Here is a 19316-nt window from a genome sequence, read left to right as displayed (position 1 = left end):
TGTTCAAATCCACGGTCTAGCAGTCTACCTGGTGGGACATCCCCAAAAACCCCCTGGTGCTTCTCCAACAAGGCTAGTATATCTGGATGTATGACTTGTGTCTTTGTCCCCAACTCCGAAATCCATAACTCAACGGCCCACTCCACATCTCCATGGCGCAAATCATCCTACATCCGATGGGCTGAAATTGTCTGAGGGGGAATAAGAGCCCTCAGTATTACCGAATTCCCATCCAGACCCTGGAACTCCATCTCGAGTTTCTGCGAATCAGTCGTGACCTTCCCCAACACATGCAACCATTGGACACCCAACGCCACATTGGTGTTCGGGACATCAACCACAAAGAAATGGTTAGTGAGTGAGTAGTTCCCCATCTTCAGGGTTAACCTGGGCACATAGTTGGTACACTGCATAGTTCGCTCTCCGGGTATTGAAACTGAGAAGCCCTCAAATGTAGCTATCTGGATGCCCCTACGCTCCACCATCTGGGCGTCAATAAAATTGTGGGTGGCCCCACTGTCAACCAGGATTGACACACGCTACCCCTATACAGTCTCTCTGATCCGGAGTGTCAAATACTTCGTCACACCTCGAAGTGAATCGAGGACTCCCCCGATTGGGGCAAACGACCCTCCTCTAGGTGGTGGTGGTGGTGGCCCTCCCTCATCTCCCAGCTCCTCTCCTGCCTCGGCCTCCTCCTCCCCAGGCTCACTATCCGAGAACACCTCGATGCAGTGGTCTTTTCTCTTGGTACACTTGTGCCCAGGGCTCCTGGCATTTGAAGCACAACCTCCTCCTCTTAAGGTCTCTCTAGTTGTCATCGTCCAGCTGGCTACATCCTCCATCTCTCTGTGGTGGCCTCGCATCTCTGTTCCCCGATGGAGCTGTGGGTCTTGTGGGGACAAAAGCCTGGTTCTTGGGCACTGCGTCAATCATGTCTCGGGTCCTAGAAATGGCATCCTGTAGTGATGCAGGCTTGTAAGCTCTCACCCAGCCACGCAGAGGCTCAGCAAGCCCCTCCACAAACAACATGATTAGCCGTGCCTTCGAAATATCTGTCACCATCATTGCAAGTCTCTATAACAATGTTATGTAGACCTCTGTGCTACCAGACTCCAGTCTATCTCAAGTGGGCCAAGCTCCTTGAAGTGTAGCTCCAGGTCCTTCCTTTCAAACCTCTCCAACAATCTCCTGGTGAACTCCATATAAGTGGTGATGTGAAGGTGCCCCAACATGATCAACCTATGATACCACCACCCCTGGGAATCACCCTCCAAGTGAAGGGTGGCAAAGTGTATGGCCTTAACTACCCTCATGGGATTCAGGTGAAAGTATGTATCAAGTTTCTAGATCAATGCCCTAGCTGAGCTCTTTGCTAACCTATCGAAATTTGGGGGTGTGATCTTCCCCGATAGCTTTTGCACATCTTTGTTTGATGCTCCTCCTCTATAGTGGCCTCCATCCCCAGTAGCGCGCCTCTCCTTGAGGTGAATGTACTCTCCAAAAGACATCACCCTCTTGATCCAGCCATCCAGGCCCTCGTACTCATCAATGCTTGATGCCACAGAATGTACCAAATTCGCAACTGGGTCCGACTCTCTTTGGCTAAGCCTCCTCCATGAAATGAGGCATCGTGGGGCAGTCAGCTTGCCCATGTTGTGGGGTGTGTGGAGGCTGATAGGTACGACTGCATCCTCCCGCTCTGGAACCCCCTTCACCTTGAGGTTCTCCCTTCGACCTTCCACCCATTTGCAGGCCAATCACCTGCTGCATCATGTCCATCATCAGCTGCCCTTGCCTCATCATCTGTTGGTTGGCCCTCAGTAGCTCCTCTAAGACCTGGTCCGTGTTCCTCTGTTTGGGCTGCTCATTCTCTCCTTGGTTCTCCATCTAGCCTCAGATGTTATCCACTTCGGTGTTTGAAAATGGGTCTGGCCCCTCTTCTCTACCTCGACCCCTGCCTTTGCCTCTACCATGACCTCTCTGGAAAACCAGTCCCTGGTATCTTGGTGGCATCAATCGCTCTTATTCCCCACTCTAGCCAAGAACATGCTCTGATACCACTGTAATGTTCGAAGGTAGAAATTTATAGAGATAACAAAGACATGCAACAATTACAACACAAAAATTTACTTAGTAAACACACATGTAAACAGAAATTTTGCCTGGAACACCAAATTGGCCAATTTTCATTAATTATAATTGCTGGAGTACAATATGAGATGGAAGGAGTGCACCTAGGCTTCCACAAGGCAAGCTACAAGCCTTAGGTGGATGATACAATAATGCCCAACTGCTGCAATCTTTGCTGCCTCCAAAACACTGAGCCGTTCCCTCAAAACTGCTCCATTGGCTGAATTTCGGCTCTAATTTACCCCCTCAAATCAACCCAGAAATTTCTATAACTTTGGGGATGTACTCCTCTCCAAAAACCCAGAAAAATGCATAAAGGTTTTTGCCTGGTTTTGACTTGCCAGTTTCAACTGCTTGGGGATTAGCCCTCCTCCAACGTTGGTTCTCACTTCCTGCAGCTGAAACTGCTATAACTTGTTGCCACAAGACTGGAAACCTCCCCAAATTAGGCTCCCAACAATCTCTCTGCAACCCAGCTCCCAAATCCTACGGCTAAACCTCCAACCAAGAGTCCCTCTCTAGTGACTGCACAGTCCTGAGTGAGGATGACACTGTCCCTCCAATATGCAGTTCGAACTGGGTGTATGACTGACTATACTGTTGGAAATGATCCTCCACAAGATGACAATTCAACGTGGGCAATGGAAGCCTTTTTAGGGTGGCACTCGAAGTCCACCGAAGAGAAGGATGAGCTTCACTCCTTGGGAAGCTCATGCGCTGAACAACACTTTGTAGCTTAGCTAGAAAGCCAATGCAACAATGAAATTATTCAAATGATCAAAGCCCCAAATGCTGCTCACTTCATCCTAATTATGCTTGCTCCCTCTGGCCGCACGTTGGTCCCATCAAATATTTCGATCCCCACTTAGGAAATTCGAATTGCCTTCATGGGGTGCGTATTCTTGGGTGGGTGAGTGGCCCTCACAATCCACTAAAAGCACATCGACCCTCATTTCCTAAGTTCTCCCACATATTTGTCTAAAGCCAAAAATATCAAAATTGCCAAAATTGATTTTCTCCTCACCTTGAGAAAATTATTAGGAAGGGACATTATAGTCCTCCCCTCCCGGATGTTGCTTGTCCCCAAATAACTGCAAAACTAGATGCTGCAAGATTTGTTCACTTTCCCACTTGGCATCCTCTTCTGGCAAATCCTTCCATTTGACCAGGTACTCCTAGATCACCATGTTCCTGAACTTCTTCTCCTGGGTCTCCAATATGATCTCTGGTGTCAAAACCAAGTGCCCCTCATCATCCAAGGGAGGCAACTCAACTGCTACTGTGATATACTATCCCAATGCCTTTTTCAGGCATGAAACATGGAACACGTTGTGAATCCGACTCTCCTTAAGTAGCTCTAACTCGTAGGCCACCTCTCCTACCTTTCGGATCACCTTATACGGCCCATAAAACTGTGGGTGAAGCTTCTCTGCCCCTTTCTGCTTGAGCTTAGATTGCTTGTATGGCTGTAGGCGTAAGAAGACCATGTCCCCTACCTCAAAGTGTCTCTCCACCCTATGTTTATCAGCATAGACCTTTTTGCACTTATCGTGATATTATTGGAATTATTGCGTTAATATTGCCAAAACCAACCTCAACGATAATATTGCCAATAATTATCACGATATTTTTCCCTTCTGAAATTATCGTGATAATTTTGAAATCATTGCCCTGTCTCTATCAATTTCAATTTATAACCAATTGTTTTCCTTTAACCCTAATTTTTTAAAAGTGACTTAAGGAATTGAGTTATCAGGTTATTGTGACTATTTCATTGAGCAGGCAAGGGGAAATCTATTGTTTTTATTTTCCATGATTCATCTCATGATTCAACCTTTTACTTAATTTTTAGCATTATCTTTAATTGTTGCAGGTTGTTTGAGAGGGATTTCAACCTCATTGGAATTTATATGGAGAAGGTAGAATTTTAGATCCCATTCAAAATGCAATAGACTTAATAGTTTTTAGGATTTCAGGATTGACAAGATTGCAACATTTCTACTAGACCCTGTGATAGATGAGTGTATGGAAGTGGCATTTAATCAAGGTCATGAAGTCCTCTAAGTACCTCAATGTTGGTGGCATTGACTGTTGAGCTCCTCCATCTATGAGCCTAGTAAAAATATACACTTAAGAAAAATCATTGATTAGGATGTTAAGCTTTTTCTATCTTATTTTAATGCTTAGAGGGTGCTCTTGATGACGAGGATCACAATATATGCAACAATTTTGATCTTTTGTAACTATTTGTTGTAGAATGATTTTCTTTGGACTCGAGAGGTCATTTAGAGCCTCTCTTTTGAACTACTTTGATTCAATGATGGATTGCACTCGGTGACATTTTGGTTATATGCATCCTTCCTATATACACGAGAAATTTTGCATATTTGTGTATGATATTTTTTTTTGTAAGCTTGGCAGGACTACATCTTCATCATGTTCAATATCAGCCCGATAGGGCAGGGAATTGAACTGGTGGTTTCACATCAAGGAGTGCCTTAACAGAGCACCCGATCACTGTCTATCCAAGACCCTGCGGACTTGTGTATAATAATTTTGATTCATATGGCTGCACATAAATTATATGTTCTTGTCAAAATTTGAATACTTTATGTATTTTTTCGTCTACCAATCTTTTGGTCTAGTTCTGATAACATTACTGAGCATGCTGTGACCATTTTCCGTCAAGCAAACAAGGGGAAATCCATTGTTTTCATTGCCATGATTCATCTTATGAGATACATTTATTTTTGTTTTGATATGATTTTTGTATCATTCTATCATATCTTATGACTCACTTGACATTTTATACATCTTATATATCAATTTCATTTTGATATTTATGTAGCAATGTGCTTGTTTGATGTTGATGTTGCTTTAAAAGATAACAAATTGAAGAAAAAATGATTATATTTTGTTCTTTTTAGTGTTTCCAAATAATTTCCATTATTTTCCCTGTTGTTGCTGATAATTTAAATTTTGAACCCCCAACCAATAATTTCTGATAAGATAAATGTAACATTGATACATACCGCATGCCCCTCCAGATTCCAACCTATGACCTTGTAAGAAAACAATACTTTAATTTCCCTACACAGGGATCTTTGCTTACAAGTGGATCCCGGACCTCTCTTGTTGATAGAGATCAAGTGTTAGAAACTTAGATCCCTAATCCATAGGGATTGAGGTAAAATCTGTAACTATCATAGTTACACGGGTACTGCTCCTAGGCATTGGAGAGCACGTACCCCATGCTCCCCTGCCCTTGGGAGCTTGGGAACTGGTAGGAAACGCTCCAAAATTGTCGGGAGCTTCAATTGGTACTGTGGAGCTTTTTGGGAGCTTCACTGCAACATATTTTGACGTTTTGGGTACTTATTTTGAGCATATTTTGATGTTTCAGGTTCCTATTTTGAGCAGGGAAAGTACCATTTGTTTATTTTCTAAGTGATACATGCCAGGTCAGCGGGCTGGATTGCATGAACTCTGTAAAGCAACAGATACGTGGAGATGTAGCAAAGGTTTCAACAAAATATAGACAGTTTCCAGTGATTCCTTGGCAGCTTCTGTTGCAAATCTTGAATTTCAACAATTGCAAATAAGTCTACTCTCTTGAAGCCTATCTTGAAGCTTTAATGATAAGATTCAACGAATTACAGTGATGGTCAAAAAGAGAAAGAGTACTGTGTGTGTTAATTTCATTTTATAAATTTCCAAACTTGAATTTCGAAGTTGAATATAATATAACATTGCATGAAATCACATAATAATAGAGTAATAACAACGTTTTTTCCGGTTTGGGAGTTCCACATGTTTCTTTGCTGGGAAGGAATTTGATTGGCAAATCGTTGATGGATTAATATTTTGATTTTTTTGGCAGTGTTTCAAAGTTCAATCTTTTACATATTTCTTTGCAAGATGGAATTTGATTGGCAAGTTTTGGATGGAAATAAATAAATTATTTTACTTTCATTTTTAATATATATTAAATTTTAATATATTATATTATTGCTGCTCCCAACTTGACATTTCTCGTAAATTTGGGCAAAGCTTCTAGCTTTGTCGGATACTTGTTCCCCTGTACCCGAAGTACCGGCATACCAGAAACTCATGCAACATAGGTAAATATTCTTGTAAAGTTATACATAGTCATAGGGCGATAGGAAGCATCATTCGGGTCTCAGAAGATGAAATCAAAGGTCATTCTCTTGTATTAATGCATATCATTACTTCATAAAATGCAAATTATGTGTGGAGTTATTCCTCTGTCCAACAATGGTATCAGAGTGGTTCTAACTCCGTGATTCCTGCTTAGAAATGTGCCTTTGTCTCTCTGCGCATCAAATCTGCCTCTTTATCATTCTGAGCTCAGCAGATCTGCTCTTCTCTGGTTTGGCATTCCCGGATAGTTGCTGTGAAAGTATGCTAAGAATTACGCTATCAGGGCTTTGTCTGACCTCATTGCAGCTTTGGTTGCAGTCAGGTAGATAATTCCCTCTTTGTATATGTGTGCTTGTTTTTGTATGATATAAGAAGTTATTTTTTTCATTAAGTTTCTTCGTTCCTTTGTTGGCTGAATGCGATATTTGCTGAAAAATAATTCTAAGGATTAATCTACCCGGGCTCAGTCTGACCTTATTGCTGCTTTGGATGCAGTGAGGTTGTTGCTTCCTCCTTTATCTATGTACTTGTATTCTTTTGTCTAATATAAGCATTTTTCTCTTTAATTTTTTTGGAAGGAAGTTGCTTCCTTCCTTTGCTCGCTGAATTTATAATATAACAGCTTGCTCTAGAAGAAAGAGAATGGATAATTTAAACGTGTGAATGGGGGAGAAACTTAGGTATTATTTATAAGTGTAGTCTAACTAATAGACGAAATAGCCTTTTTCAGGGCATTTTCTTTGATTAATTTTAACCAAAATTAAGTATAGATTTTTAAAAACTTGAGTTTAAGTTGTTTAATCTCTAGAATTCAAGTTTTACAGGTGTTTTTGAGGGCGTGGAATCCATTTATGCATTCAAAAATGTATTTTATGTTGAAGTTTCAAAGTTTACTTAGTTAGAAACCCTCCATGCACTTTATCTAATTTATTCCTACCTACTTGTTATTTTACTTAACAAGTTATTTACAATGTAAATATTGAAAATAAACACTAGTGCATGCTCAACATATTACAGATCAGCAACTAAAGGAAACATAAACAATCACACCATATGACACTATTATTTTTGGACTAATGTCCCCAGAAAAACCCAATGTGGGAAACCCGGTGTAGCTATCTGAGGGTTTTCTTATTAAGCAATATCAGACTACAATCTGGGTGCTGAAACTGACCTACCCAACAAAGAATTTCCTTGGCAGTAATACCTCTTAGTTTCCGACAAATCTCCTCACTGAAACCCTGGATAATCCTTCGGCAGCTCCTCAGCACCAATTTGACCAAGAAACCCCAGCATCAGCCTCTGTTTGGATTGCGTCAGCCCCTCTCTGCCCAGCGTTGGCCCTGCATCACCCCGAATGGGTTTGCGTCAGCCTTACGAGGCCCTGCGTCAGCTCTCTGGCCCTCTGTGTTAGCTACGCTGACCTCTTTGAGGCTCTGTGCAGCTCTCGGCTGCCTCTGTGTGGCCCTGTGTGAGCACTCGCTGGCTCTGCGTCACTCTCCTCGACTACTGCACTACTCTCCTGGCACTATCTTTGCCTCTTTGTCTCTCTGTACTCAAATGCCCCTTAGCTGCATCTCCCGATCACTAATTCTATCTCTCTTAGCAAACCCCGCTCTAGAGGATAGAATGACTGATCACTCTGGTGTATTCTCCAAGTGACCCTCAAGCCTTCTCTTATACTTTTCCTATTGACATATCAATGACGAGATTAAGTCCCTAATCAACGACTAAGATTAGATCTAGCTTGATCCATGTCTTTTGGACCATTCTAACACAGTTTCATATTAATTCCCATTAATATTTTATTTTCCCTAAGTTTAGACTTAGGGACTCCATTAAAAATATTAATTAATTTAATATCTCTTGAATTGTTTAGAATCTTCCCAAACCCTTTCTAGGTATTAGAGATCTCAGGTGCCCCAACCTCTCCACCAAATTTCGTGGCTAGAGCACATCCGATGCTACCCCAAATCAACACTCCCTCTTAGCGAGGAGTGTGCTCTAGTAATACTCCTCACTGAGTATCACCTTGATCATTCGACATCGGTCCTTGTGTTGATGCTAGGCCTGCTTCCCATCATCCTCTGCACTGCTGCATCCTATACTGCTACCCATGGCTCTGCCACTGCCACTATTTCATTTGTACGACAGCTCCCTCTGCATCCGTCCTTTCTCCCAACGTTGCATCTGCACTGCACCTCCTCTCATCATGTTGCATCGTGCTACCCACTGCTGCACTGCAACTCAGTTACTGAGAAGTAAGTAACTGATCTCCCAATATGACCTCTCTGTTGGGCTAGAGACACCCAATGATGTTGAAGCTCCCTCTATCGCTGACAAGTGCTCCCTCTTTGACCTTTGCGCTGCTGCAACAACTCCCTGCATCTCCCACCGTTGCACACATCTCTGTGCCATCCTGCACTAGTGCAACACTCCCGTGCCTCTCGCACTGTTGCAGCCTGCTAGCCTCACGCTGTCTCGGGGCTACTACACTATAGTTCTCTCTGTCACTTCATCCGCATCCATCTCTACCCGACTCAGCTAGTCCTGCTACTCCTCTTCGGGCCTCCTGTAACAAGGTCTAATCCAAGAGGCTGGGTACCTTGAGGATCCTGCCCCTCATCGCCTATAGTCTGCTTGACTACAGCTCGATGTCTCCCCACTTCCACTCAAGTGGTGCGTGTGCACTCATGGCATAGTCATCGTCTGTCAAAACTTCCTTCTCTGCCCATGCTGGCGCTGCCTTAGTCTCGGAAGATTCTCCCTTACTCTTTTTCCTTGGACACTAGGTTGCATAATGACCCAACTCCCCACAGTGGAAGCACTTGATCTTGGAGAGATCTTTCTTCTTCCGCTTTTCTTGCTTTCCCTCAGATGCTAGGGAAACATCTTCCTCCTCTTGCTTAACTTTGATCCCCTTGCTGCTGCTACCTGTCTTCGACTGTCGTCTGATCTCATCCTGGCAATGAGCTGCCCACATCTCGTCTCAAGGTGGGAGAGTCCCTCTGCCCAGTATACTTTGGACAAATACCTCCCAGTCTTCTGAGACAACATTTAGGGCTATCCTTACCATCAGCTCCTGATCCGATGTGGCTTCTATAGTAGTCAACTGATCTCGGATCTCATTTAGTCCTCCGAGGAAGGTGTCAATTGTTTCTCCCTTCCTCATCTGATACAACCTCAACTGATTCTCAAGTAGCATTCTTCTCTGCACATAAGTATGCTAGTACAATTTCTTGAGGGCCTCCCACATCTCATATGCCGTTTCCTTCTCGGCAATGTGTGGAACTACATGATCCTTGACCTCGTCAAGGATTATGCGCTTAGCCCTCGCCATTGCCTCCTTGTACTTGTCCTTATCATTGGGGTCGACTGGGAAAGCTGTAACCCTCAAGGCAAAGTTCTTGACACGATTCTTGTCAAGTATGGATAAGATTCTGGCCTTCTAGACTGCAAAGTTCGATGCTCCATCCAGTCTATCTTGGTTTCTTACTTCATGTAGTGCCATGATGCTCTTCTACTTCCCTCCTGGAAGTTCTCTGTTCGATTCCTCTGAGTCTCTAGTTCCCATCTGGAAGTTCTCTTCTGGACTCCCTCTGAGTCCCCATTTCCCTCCTGGAAATCCTTCTGTTGCTGTCGAGATGCCCCCTACTTTGATTGTCTTGTGCAACTGCACCACTGATTCGGGTTCCTCGGCTAGAAATCCTCGATAGCAACTCCTCTTGGCCTTGCTCTGTTAGGTACTTTTTTGACTATAGTACCTCACCAGCTCCACTCTGCAATATTCCCACAGCCTTCTAAACCCTAGCAACCTGAAGGTGAGAGCTCCTAGGCTCTGTGCAATCCCAGCACTAGCAACCCAACCTCCTTAGCCAATTGCGTCAGCCCTCCTAGCTACTGCGTGGCTCTACATGAGGGTTCCTTTGCCTTCCTTAGCCTCTGCACTGTCTCTTCCCGGCTCACCCTTGATGACGTAGGCACTACGTCACCCTTCCCTTGTTGCTGCTCTACTAGAAACAACTTCTATCACCTTGGGACCGCTGTTTTTTGCTGCTATTGCTCCCCTCCGCTGATGTCCTTAGTCCTCCTGTGATCTGCAATCACGCTTTGATACAATGTTGAAGTTTCTAAGTTTACTTAGTTAGAAACCCTCCATGCACTTTATCTGATTTATTCCTACCTACTTGTTATTTTACTTAAAAAGTTATTTACAATGTAAATACAGAAAATAAACTAGTGCATGCTCAACATATTACAGATCAACAACTAAAGGAAACAGAAACAATCACACCATATGACACCATTATTTTTGGACTAATGTCACCGGAAAAACCCAATGTGGAAAACTCGGTGCAGCTATCTGAGGGTTTTCTTATTAAGCAATATCAGAGTATAATCTGGGTGCCGAAACTGGCCTACTCGACAGAGAATTTCCTTGGCAGTAATACCTCTCAGTTTCTGACAAATCTCCTGGCTGAAACCCCGGATAATCATTCCGGTAGCTCCTCAACACCAATTTGCCCCAGAACCCCAGCGTTAGCCTCTCTCTGGACTATGTTAGCCCCTCTCTGCCCAGCGCTGGCCCTCCGTCACCCTGGATGGGTCTGCGTCAGCCTTAGGAGGCCCTGCGTCAGCCATCTGGCCCTCTACGTTAGCTACGCTGGCCTCTCTGAGGCTCTGCGTAGCTCCCAGCTACCTCTGCCTAGCCCTGCGTGAGCCTTGGTTGGCTCTGCGTCACTCTCCCCGGCTACTGCACTGCTCTCTCGACACTATCTCTGCCTCTCTGTCTCTCTGTACTCAAATGCCCCTCAGCTGCATCTCCCAATCACTAATTCTATCTCTCTTAGCAAACCCCGCTCTAGAGAATAGAATGACTGATCACTCTGGTGTATTCTCCAAGTGACCCTCAAGCCTCCTCTTATACTTTTCCTGTTGACATATCAACGGCTGAGATTAAGTCCCTAATCAACGGCTAAGATTAGATTTAGCTTGATCCATGTCTTTTGGACCATTCTAACATAGTTTCATATTAATTCCCATTAATATTTTATTTTCCCTAAGTTTAGACTTAGGGACTCCATTAAAAATATTAATTAATTTAATATCTCCTGAACTGTTTAGAATCTGCGCAAACCCTTTTTAGGTATTGGAGATCTCATGTGCCCCAATCTCTCCACCAAATTTCGTGGCTAAAGCACATCCGATGCTACCCCAAATCAACATTTTAAACAATAAAAAATAACAATTTTGGTTGAAATTGTATTGTCGGATTCTAGTGAGAAAGGCTATTTTCTCTATAAGTTAGACTAAGCCTTATTTATATCCTTTTGTCTTTCAATATTTCTAATTTCTCCTTTTGGGCATTGGACACATGCATGGTCGGATCAAGTAACCTGCTTTCCTTTATTGCAGGCAACCTCTTTTGTTTGGTGGTTCATATTTGTCCATGCTTCGTTCCTGTGTGGCCACTATCTTCCCCTACATAGTTTATATGTCTTACCTTTCACCAAAGATTCGTAGACATTTTCCAAAATTTAATTTACCCAATAGGTTAATAGTGGCCTGTTTGTTATTTTCCTCTTATAGACGGTGTCTGTTACAAGGATGATGGAAACTATCTCTTTGAATTGGTTGGCTTCCTATATGTGTGGTAAATACATTTATTATTTGATCCGCTGACATGATTACCTTGGTGAATGCACTGTTCATTATTAATGGCTGAGCAGGTATAAATGTCTAGGGGGAGAGGGAGTTGCATTTAAAGGCGTAAATATCTATGCTTTTTTTTTTATATTCAGAAGGTGTTAAGACATTTATTAACTTTCTTGCATTGAGATCTAGGTATTAAGATTATGTTGGAATTTTGAATGAGCAGGTTATGCGCAAGCATCAAAGATATTTTCCAGTAGAGGATGCATCGAGTGGGAAGCTTTTACCTGCATTCATTTCAGTAAGGCATTGACATTTAAAAGAAAATAAGTTTATTTGCTTGTTAGATGACAATGGAAAAAAAATGTGAAGCAGAAGTTGCATGTTTATTGTTGATAAAGATGACTTGATATTTGTGTTTATATATTCTAGAATCTGGAAATTATCTCACTTAATACTATTTCTAGGTAGCAAATGGACAAGTTCACAAAATAACAGTTCGCAAAGGAAATGAAGCTGTCCTCAGGTGAGTTCATTGAAATATTATATTCCAATCACATCTTCATGGTCTTATAAGCAAAGTCATATTAAAACATTTTGTTTCTCTGAATATTTTTAATCGAAATTTTCAGCCTTAGACTTTGGATGATAGCGGAACTATTTTTCATGGTAGTCATAGATGTTGCTGAAGCATAAAAGCTCAATTTTTAAAAAGTGAGTTAGGGGATTGAGTTGTGAGGATACTGTGACTATTTTCCATCAAATAAACAAGGGGAAATCAATTGTTTTCATTTAGATAAAGAAGAATTCTCTTTTACTTAAATTTTTAACATTACCATTATTGTTTAGGATGTTTGAGAGTGGTTCCAACCTCATTGAATTTCATATAGAGAAAGTAAAATGTTGGATCTCGTTCAAAATTAAGCAGACTTAATAGTTTTGAGGATTTCATGATTGGTAGGATTGCAATATTTCTACTAGATTGTGTGATGTATGAGGGTATGGAACTGACATTTAATCAAGAGCACCAAGCCCTCTGTTAACCTCAACATTGGTGCCATTGACTATTGAATTCCTCTTTCGCGATCGTAGTAAAAATTTACACTTCACTTTAAAATCATTGATTAGGCATGTTAAGCTTTTCTATCTTATTTTAATGCTTAGAGGGTGATCTTGGTGAGGAGGATCCCGATATAATGATTTTGATATTATGTGGATATTTGTTGTAGCATGATCTTTTTTGGACTCTAGAGACTGTTGTCGCTCAAATTGTATAGGCACGGTGTGAAAACAACTCAGGTCGAGGGCTTTCACTCTGATCCCCGACCTCTCCGTTCTAGCTATCGCCCAACAACAGGTTATGGGGGGTAGTCCCTATGAAATATGAAAGTGAAAGACTAGTTGGCAACCAATAAGTCCTGGAAACACGATTCAATGACCTAGCCACTTGGTTGATTTTAGCAAGTTAAGAGATTAGATTAGATCGTTACATGAGACCAGTGCCTTATGCAGTCAATTACTTGCTTTATATCGATTAAATACCAAATGACCGGATGAACAATCACTACTTAGATGGTTCGCTATCCTATATGAAGTGCAAATCCTATGATCTAGGTGAGATGCAAGAAATCTTGGTTAATTCTAACTATATGCCTAGCTAAGTGTATCCCTTAATCCTTATCTATTTTGACGCTAGTCTCAAAAGTAGGTTGTAGAGAGAAGTCAAGAAAAAAAGTAAAGGCTTTGTTAACGATACCTCCCCTTGAAATATAAGATAGATGCCCTTAAGAACAAATCATCAATATGCCAAAGATCCACAATAGATTTTAACCATGAAACAAGAATGATAGTGATGGCAAGTAAAAGAGATTAAAGCACTTATCTACTTAGGACAATTATCCAAGGTTCTTTGAGAGACAATACAATGAGCGATTGCTTAAGAGATAGATAATTGTTAAATTATCACAATGCCAATTTCATATATGACGGTTAGGAATGCCAATGTGAAAAGACAAGATTGCCAATATGCCCAAATCCAATGACCAATTAAACAATACTAACCGTGATATTAGATCTTAGGATTAAGTACTTGTGTGAGTGACTTTATTAAGTGCAAATATGAAACTTTAGAAATTATGGAACTCACAAGAAAACACAATGTTAGATCTTTTGAACAATAGAAGCAATGTAACAACTAAACCAATGATAAATTCACTTCAAAATCCAATGTCACCAATGTTAGCTATCCTTTCCACAATATGCTATTAACCAATTCAAGAAACCTTAATGAGCAACAATTAAACTTTTAAGACAGCAGTGGCTAATCTGATGACAAATATGTTAAAACAGTCCCAAATTATCTTTTCTTCTTGATTAAATGAGAGCACTTTAGTTGGGATTGCAGGCCATGAGAAAATGCCCGAGCGTAATAAGATGCAAAAGATGAATGCTTATGCGACTGTTATATATCAGACCTTATGATTCACTTAAGATTAGTATGACAGTCATCCAAATTAGTGAAATTTTGCCCAATCAATGAATGCCCAATTCATGCAAGTGAATTAGAAATTTTATAGACAACTTATGAATGATTTTTATGCCACTTAATTAGATATTTACCACTGTTATGCAAATGATTAGATGGCTGTAAACAAAACAGTGAGGAAGTGAGGGTTAGATGAAGCAAACCAATAGGCCTCTAGGCCTAGAAGCTAACTAGAGAAATTGCCCAACACTTCTCCAATGGAATGACCACCTGCAACCACCAATGTTAGCTTGAAATTTATTGGAAACACCAAGTGTTAGAGGAAAAATAATCAAATGATAACCAAATGAGGCAAAGAGGGCAAGGATTTAGGGCTAAAGGAGGGGACGCTAAGCCTAGAAAGGCTAGCGACTAAGGGTGAAAGTCCAAATAGGCCTACGCTAGGGCTAAAGGAGGCCATTAGGGCCTGTGGCAAGGTAAGAGGAGGTTTTAAGGCCTTCCACAAGGGAAAATGAGGCAGTTGAGAGGGAAGGAGGGAGGCTGTGAGGCTTGCGGCCAAGGAAGAGGAGGGCGAGGGAGGATAAGTGGCAGCGAAAGGCAAAAGATGCCAAGGGAAAGCTTGCGTCTAGGGCTAAGAGGCCCTAGAAACGCAGCCACAACGCCTAATAGGCCTGTAGCTAGGGGAGGAAGCTCCTTAGCTGCTGCGACCAAGCCTTAAGAGTTGCCGCTAGGAGGCCAAGGCCTCTAGAGGGCTAGATGTCACCCTAAAACGGAAGTTGAGGTCTCTAAGAAAGCCTAGGGTAAGACGAATTGGGCCAAAGAGAAGATGGCTAGGGCTGGAAGGTCCTCAAAAATTTTCAGTACCCTGCAACAAAAATTATGTCCATCAAATAGCTGCAAAACACTGAATGGTTGGCCTGCAAATTCAATGGAGACTAGATCTTACCCTCAAGGGCCTAGATCTAGCTCAACAACCCCAACAAATCTACTTGAATTTTACCTGCACAAATGAAAATAAAATTTTCCCAAAACCCCAATATATACAAAATTTAAAAATAAACACCAAACCCCAATTGCTACAAAACAAGGGTTAGAAAAATATTTTACAAAATTATATATACAAAATAATTACAAATATACAATGCTTGTAAAATAGAATTTTTTGAGAAAATTAATTCTGAATAATGGATCAATGTATTTTTTCGACAAATTAATATTGGCCATACCCTTTAGTGAAGTAGGAACACCATGTAAATTTCCCATAGACCAAACAAGGTCTGCCCATGCCCACAGTTTGTGAACTTGGAGGTCAAGGGCTAGTGTACCTGTAGATCTCTATAATCTTTGTCAAGAAATTCGTTAGATCATATAATGAATCAAATCACTTAAGATACCCAAAATTTATCAGTGGAATCCATCTATCATTGACAAATGAAATAACAATTTATATAGCATTGAAGCACAATATAGGATTTACACATAACTAGCACGCACCAAAGATCAATGAGACAAGAACACCATGAACTGAACCCCAAAGTATTTTATTATGATATCAAACGTTCCCAGTAGAGCAATGACTCAATATCAACATTACAAATTTACATAGCCTAGACTCATAATCATCATGACTTGAGAGGCGAAATGGATTCTAATTTATAGAAAAATACTCCAAGTGGAAAATAACGGCTAGTTGGTTTGAACCCCGTCAAAATAATCTTGACCGTTGATAATTGCTTGATGATATTTTAATCTTCACTGTCGAAAATGTTTATTTTGATAAAATTTCGAATTTCTCATATAACCCATATTTTATTAATCCAAAATTTTATTTTTTGTATTAATTTCCTCAAAATTTTGACTTTGACATAACCACCAAGGTCCAAGGGCTTAATTTAAAAAAAAAAATCCATTTTTTCCCTAGTGGGGGACCTCTAAAAATTAACTTCTTTTTGACTCATGATTTTTTTGGTAATTTTCCATTTGGAGAAGATTAATTTCTCTAGAATTAATTTGACACTAAATTAATTAATTTTCTGACTTAGCATTTTATTTTCTTTTAGCCAGAAAAATTAATTAATTGACACAAGAGGGGATTAATTATTTTTTCCGCCTTCAAATATTTTAAGCATGGTGTGTAAGTATGAAGAAATATGCACTAAAATATTTTTGACATCAGATATTACAAATTCAACCCTCAAAGGGGGAATACACCTTTACAAATAAACTTTCAAAATAATTATCTAATTGTGCGACACAATATGATTTAGTAGACCAGGTGATTTGTAATAAAATAATTAAGTGAACTAGCTTAAATTATTTCCAAACCACTTATACAAAGACTCGATATAACACTAGGACTCACCTAAGACCTTGTTAATAAATTCCACCCTAGGTTTGGGGTTTAAGCTATAGGAAAAGCTTTGACAATTATCCATGTTTAGAAACACACATAATGCAGTGTGGTTGAGAAACCTCCTAGGATGAAATTCTTCGCCAGAATCAAAGACTTACCTAGGTGTTGTTACAAAATTAAACGGTCATACTCGCATCATTTACATTACAACTTGCAGAAATTGAGTTTACAATGATATATCATGTGATGGCTGATAATTTTGATCTTTGAAAAATTTTATACACTGCTTCCTTGGACTTGTGACAAAATGGGTTCAACATCTGGCTTCATATGGGGACATGTTGCTTTTTTGAAGTGACGTGAAAATCAAGAATCCTGTATCCAAGAAAACAGAAGTCCATCGAATAGATATGTGCTCATAATCATAATTATCATGCATATATAAAACATTTGTTGGAATAGAAAAATCTACTCTAACAAATCAAGAAGACATAAAACATAAATGTATGAAATAAAACTAACTCATGATAGAATCAAAATCCTAATTAAAAGAGTAGGGTTAGAGATAGTATACAAAGGATGCCCTATGGCATCAGATGTCATCTGTGTGGCATAATCTAGAATACCGGTCTGCTTGATGGCAGATCCATGGGCTGTTTGTGAGATGTCCCTTGTTGAATCTTGACCCTTTTTGGTTGATGTAAGCTTTCATCACTTTGCTAGATATCTTTGTCAAAATAAAGTCTTGTTCTTTTCTTGCTTGGATGACGAGACGAAAGATGAGATGAAGAAAAGTGATATATAGGATGAAGGAACTAGGTGACCACGACATAATGTTTTGAAGGATGACCTTGTGGTTCAATCTTTTGATCATCATCTGGCCTCTTTGGATCTTCAACGTGGTATCTTCTTTCAACTTCCCTGTATAACTTGACCATACCACCTGCTGCTGTGGGAATAGTGGCATATGATAAATCCATCTGAATACACCCTCCTAAGTCAGCTGCAAATTCTCTTGATATGAGCATTCCCCATACATCTGGCACGTCAATAATCACTATGTCCATGATTTTGTAACAGTAGTTAGCTAAGGAAACCTGTAAGTCTTTAACCACACCAAGGACTTTAATTTTCTTAGAGTCCATTGAGCAAATGTTGTGACATCGCCTCAAAATCCTTAGATTTAGCTGATCCATAACCTTCTTCGTCATGACATTGGTTGAAGCTCCAGCAAACGATCATTAACTTCTAATGTAAGAAAGAAAGGTTGATTATCCTCATTTTTCATATAACAATTTAGATCTTTTAATTTGATTTCTTCGTCCTTTGGTTGTGTACCAACCTAATCATGTTGAGCCATGCCTAAAGCTTTGAAGAATGCTGACCTTTGAGAAGGAATCCTTAGAAGTTCAATCATTGGGACAAACATTTTAACACTGTTTATCCATGCAACCCAATCGATTTTTAATCCCGATTTATATCTCTCGGACGCAACCTGTGTATTTTGACCTGGCTCTTTGCCTTTCCTTTGATAGGTGTAACTTTTACTTCTAGCAATTTCCAGAATCTGTTCTTGAGATGTAGTTTCACCATACATCTACGTGATAGGATCCTTTTCATCACTGAATTTGTTGATGGTGAAAGATGAAGAAATCATATCTGTGCAACGACCTTCCCTAAAAGAACTTTGATTTACATTATTTATCTGTTCATTGGTTCCTTCTTATAGAAGTTTTCTAGCAAGAGCACATGAACTTTCTTCATGAAAACTTTCACGTGGTATACAAAATGGAATAGGCTTGTCAACAACATTGGCAGACTCAAACATAGTAGGAGGCCTCTGATCATTAGGAGGGTTCTTTCTTGGCCATGGATTATTGTTACGTCGGTTATTATTATTATTGTTTCTAGGTTGAACATTTTGATTTTGATTTATTTCCGTTTGGATGAACTTGGATTGCATGGCACTTATTTCTCTAGCATGCTCAATTCTCATTTCCTTAATCATTTGTTTTAATTCCTTAATTGGCTCATGCTCTACCTGCTTGATTACTTTCCCTTTAGACTTGACCAAATCTCTTTCGAAACCAGGAATTTCTGATTTACTAGAAGCTTTCTTATCTTTTTCTAATTCTTCAGCTATAGCTTGGGCGACAACTAAATTTGTAGGCTTAGCACGTCTTATCTCATATGATGTATCAACACAAAATGCCTCAAGATATTGTTCCAATAATGTTTTGTCAGGTGGCTTGTAATCTTGAGTCATATCCTTAAGAATACCATTAAACCTTTGATTAAACTCTTCAACTGTCTCATTTTCCCTTTTCTTGATAGAGTTGAGTTCCTTGAACAAATACTTTCCTTCTCTTTTATCCCCATATTTATCCTTGAATGCATTGAAGATGGCTTGCAAAGAATCAAAAGCATTATCGGGCTTATCCAAAAACCACTGTAAGGCATCATCTTATAAAAATAGGACAAATAGTTTCATTCTAACATCCTCGTGATTGCACTGAGCAACATGAGCATGTC

The 19316-nt window shown here is 40.2% G+C and overlaps 1 protein-coding gene across 8 annotated transcripts in view; it reads left to right on the top strand.

Moving 5' to 3' along the window:
- The window catches only part of EDD1 (glycine-tRNA ligase), a 508476-nt gene that overhangs the window by 268132 nt on the left and 221028 nt on the right, over positions 1–19316 (top strand). For all 8 annotated transcript variants that reach the window (XR_016256845.1, XM_089415669.1, XM_089415674.1 and 5 more), the window contains 2 exons: positions 12173–12247; positions 12414–12472. Coding sequence is in view for 7 of the 8 variants with exons in the window: in XM_089415669.1 (XP_089271795.1) it covers positions 12173–12247; positions 12414–12472 (134 nt within the window). In the remaining variant the exon portion in view is untranslated. The remainder of the gene's footprint in view (positions 1–12172; positions 12248–12413; positions 12473–19316) is intronic.

This window comes from Pinus tabuliformis, chromosome 6 (genome assembly GCF_031772625.1).
Source record: "Pinus tabuliformis cultivar Carrire ecotype Pingquan chromosome 6, CPIR1, whole genome shotgun sequence".
Taxonomy (NCBI): Eukaryota; Viridiplantae; Streptophyta; class Pinopsida; order Pinales; family Pinaceae; genus Pinus; species Pinus tabuliformis.
Note: the sequence above shows the minus strand (reverse complement) of the source record. Positions and strands in the feature narration are given on the sequence as shown.